Raw genomic sequence first — 2,168 nt, 5'->3', positions numbered from 1 at the left:
AAAAAAAAAAAATCACGTGAAGACAAACGCGGCATGATTAGTCATTAGCACGATGAGATGCCACAGCATAGCTATTAGAATGATTAAACTTTTGAAAACAAAACAAAAACTGAAAGTACAGATGCTGGGAAAGACAGAAAGCAACTATAACTCTCACACATTGCTGTTTGGAAAACAAAGTGATAGTGCTACTCAAGGGAAAAAGTCTGGCAGTTTCTTACCAAGTTAAACATATATTTACCATACAACCCAGCATTTCTACTCCTGGGTCTTTACCCAGAAAAAAGATAGACTTATATTAAAGAAAAACCTACATAGGAATGCTGATAGTGGTGTTATTCATTGGTACATGGATCAGGGTCCTCCAAAAGCTAGACTAGGACTGAGTCAGTAAGCTTCCTTGCAGATGGAGTCCCTGTCTGGATCTGCAAAGGCCACCTGTCCCAGCCCTGACTGTTTTATACTAATAGATTCATTTGAGCAAGGCCCAGAGCTCATCCACTGTCCCACACGGTGGGCTGATGGAAGCCTGCTGTGAGCTGATTCGGCTCCCTCAGCACACTTTCCATGGCCAAAGATCATCAGTTACACTGAGGGCAAACTAATCGTAAGGATTGAGGTGAGCGTAGGTTTCTGCTAAATGATGCCTGGACCTTTGTACCAGAAAAAAACAAACCTATAAGCCTTGCTATGGCTGAGTCTTCAGGAATTTTTAGCCAGTCTAGCAACATGACTCGTAATTATGCACAAATACTGATTGCAGAACTTAGTTTGAGGAAATAATGGTGGTGTTCCTTTACAGATCTTATCAACACTTCTATGAACAAAACTTTGACTTGGTTTCTGTTTCAGATCACAAAAATGGACAGCACTTTATAATACCTCAAATGGCAGACAGGTAAGGCCGTTGAAATACCAGTTAGTTTTGTCTATCACTAATATTTCCTTGGTTGTGTTATGTTTAAGTATATTATATTTTGTGTTTAACAAAGCCCATACATTTTTCTCTTTTATGGCTATACCATTTGGAAATAAGACGGCTGTAAGTAAACCACCATATAAAACTTAAGTTTCAAAGAGCACAAGTAGCAATTTTACTAATAGGAAAATTGGAATCAGTGATATTGTCACTGTTTTAGCCAGTTGTAACAGTATTATTTATTTATTTACAGAATACGTCTGTGTTATAGAGATTACATTATCTATGACAGGGGTTGGCAAACTTTTCTTCTCAAGGGTCAAATAATAAATATTTTAGGCTTTGTGGGCAATATGGCCCCTTTCATAACAGCTTAACTCTACTGTTGTAGATGAAAGCATCTGCGGACACTGTATAAATGGATGGGTATGTCTATTCCAGTGAAATTTTATTTCTGGACACTGAAATTTGAATTTCAAATAGTTTTCACGTTATGAAAGATTGTTTTTTCTTTTTGCCCCTCAATCATTTTAAAACGTAAAAACCATTCCTAGGTCAATTGAACAAAAAGGCCATAATTTTGCTGACACCTGGTCTATAATTGCAGATGAGTTCATTGCTACAGGAATGAACCTTAAACCCTTGTTTTGCAAGTTACCTTTGCACAGAAACTGTCAAGAATTTATGAAATGACTAAAATGCTATTCCCGATATAATATTGCCATCCCGATCCTTTACATCTTCCCTTTTTGTTTTGTTGCTTTGGTAGAGACAGAATCTTGCTATGTTACCCAGGCTGGTCTCAAACTCCGGGACTCAAGCAGTCCACCTGCCCTGGCCTCCCAAAGTGCTCGTACAGATACAAGCTACTACATCTAGCCTTGTATTTTCTTTTCTTTTCTTTTTTTTTTTTTTGAGAGGGAGTCTTGCTCTGTCGCCCAGACTGGAGTGCAACGGTGCAGTCTAGGCTTACTGCAACCTCCGCCTCCCAGGTTCAAGCAATTCTCCTGCCTCTGCCTCCTGAGTAGCTGGGACTACGGGTGTGTGCTACCACACCCGGCTAATTTCTGTATTTTTAGTAGAGATGGGGTTTCACCATGTTGGCCAGACTGGTCTCAAACCCCTGACCTCGCCGGGCACGGTGGCTCACACCTGTAATCCCAGCACTTTGGGAGGCTGAAGCGGATGGATCACGAGGTCAGGAGTTCGAAACCAGCCTGGCCAAGATGGTGAAATCCTGTCTCTACTA

The 2,168-nt window shown here is 40.5% G+C and overlaps 1 protein-coding gene across 2 annotated transcripts in view; it reads left to right on the top strand.

Moving 5' to 3' along the window:
- Positions 1-2,168, top strand: part of GIT2 (G protein-coupled receptor kinase interacting ArfGAP 2) — a 67,947-nt gene that overhangs the window by 29,265 nt on the left and 36,514 nt on the right. Inside the window, exons 8-9 of one of the 2 annotated variants that reach the window (XM_011936243.1) lie at positions 853-898; positions 1,037-1,042. In XM_011936243.1, the coding sequence (XP_011791633.1) occupies positions 853-898; positions 1,037-1,042 (52 nt within the window). The remainder of the gene's footprint in view (positions 1-852; positions 899-1,036; positions 1,043-2,168) is intronic. The other variant, XM_011936250.1, reaches the window with a different exon arrangement.

This window comes from Colobus angolensis, unplaced genomic scaffold (genome assembly GCF_000951035.1).
Source record: "Colobus angolensis palliatus isolate OR3802 unplaced genomic scaffold, Cang.pa_1.0 Scaffold10, whole genome shotgun sequence".
Taxonomy (NCBI): domain Eukaryota; kingdom Metazoa; phylum Chordata; class Mammalia; order Primates; family Cercopithecidae; genus Colobus; species Colobus angolensis.
The sequence above is the reverse complement of the archived record's forward strand: the minus strand, read 5'-3'. Positions and strand labels throughout refer to the sequence as shown.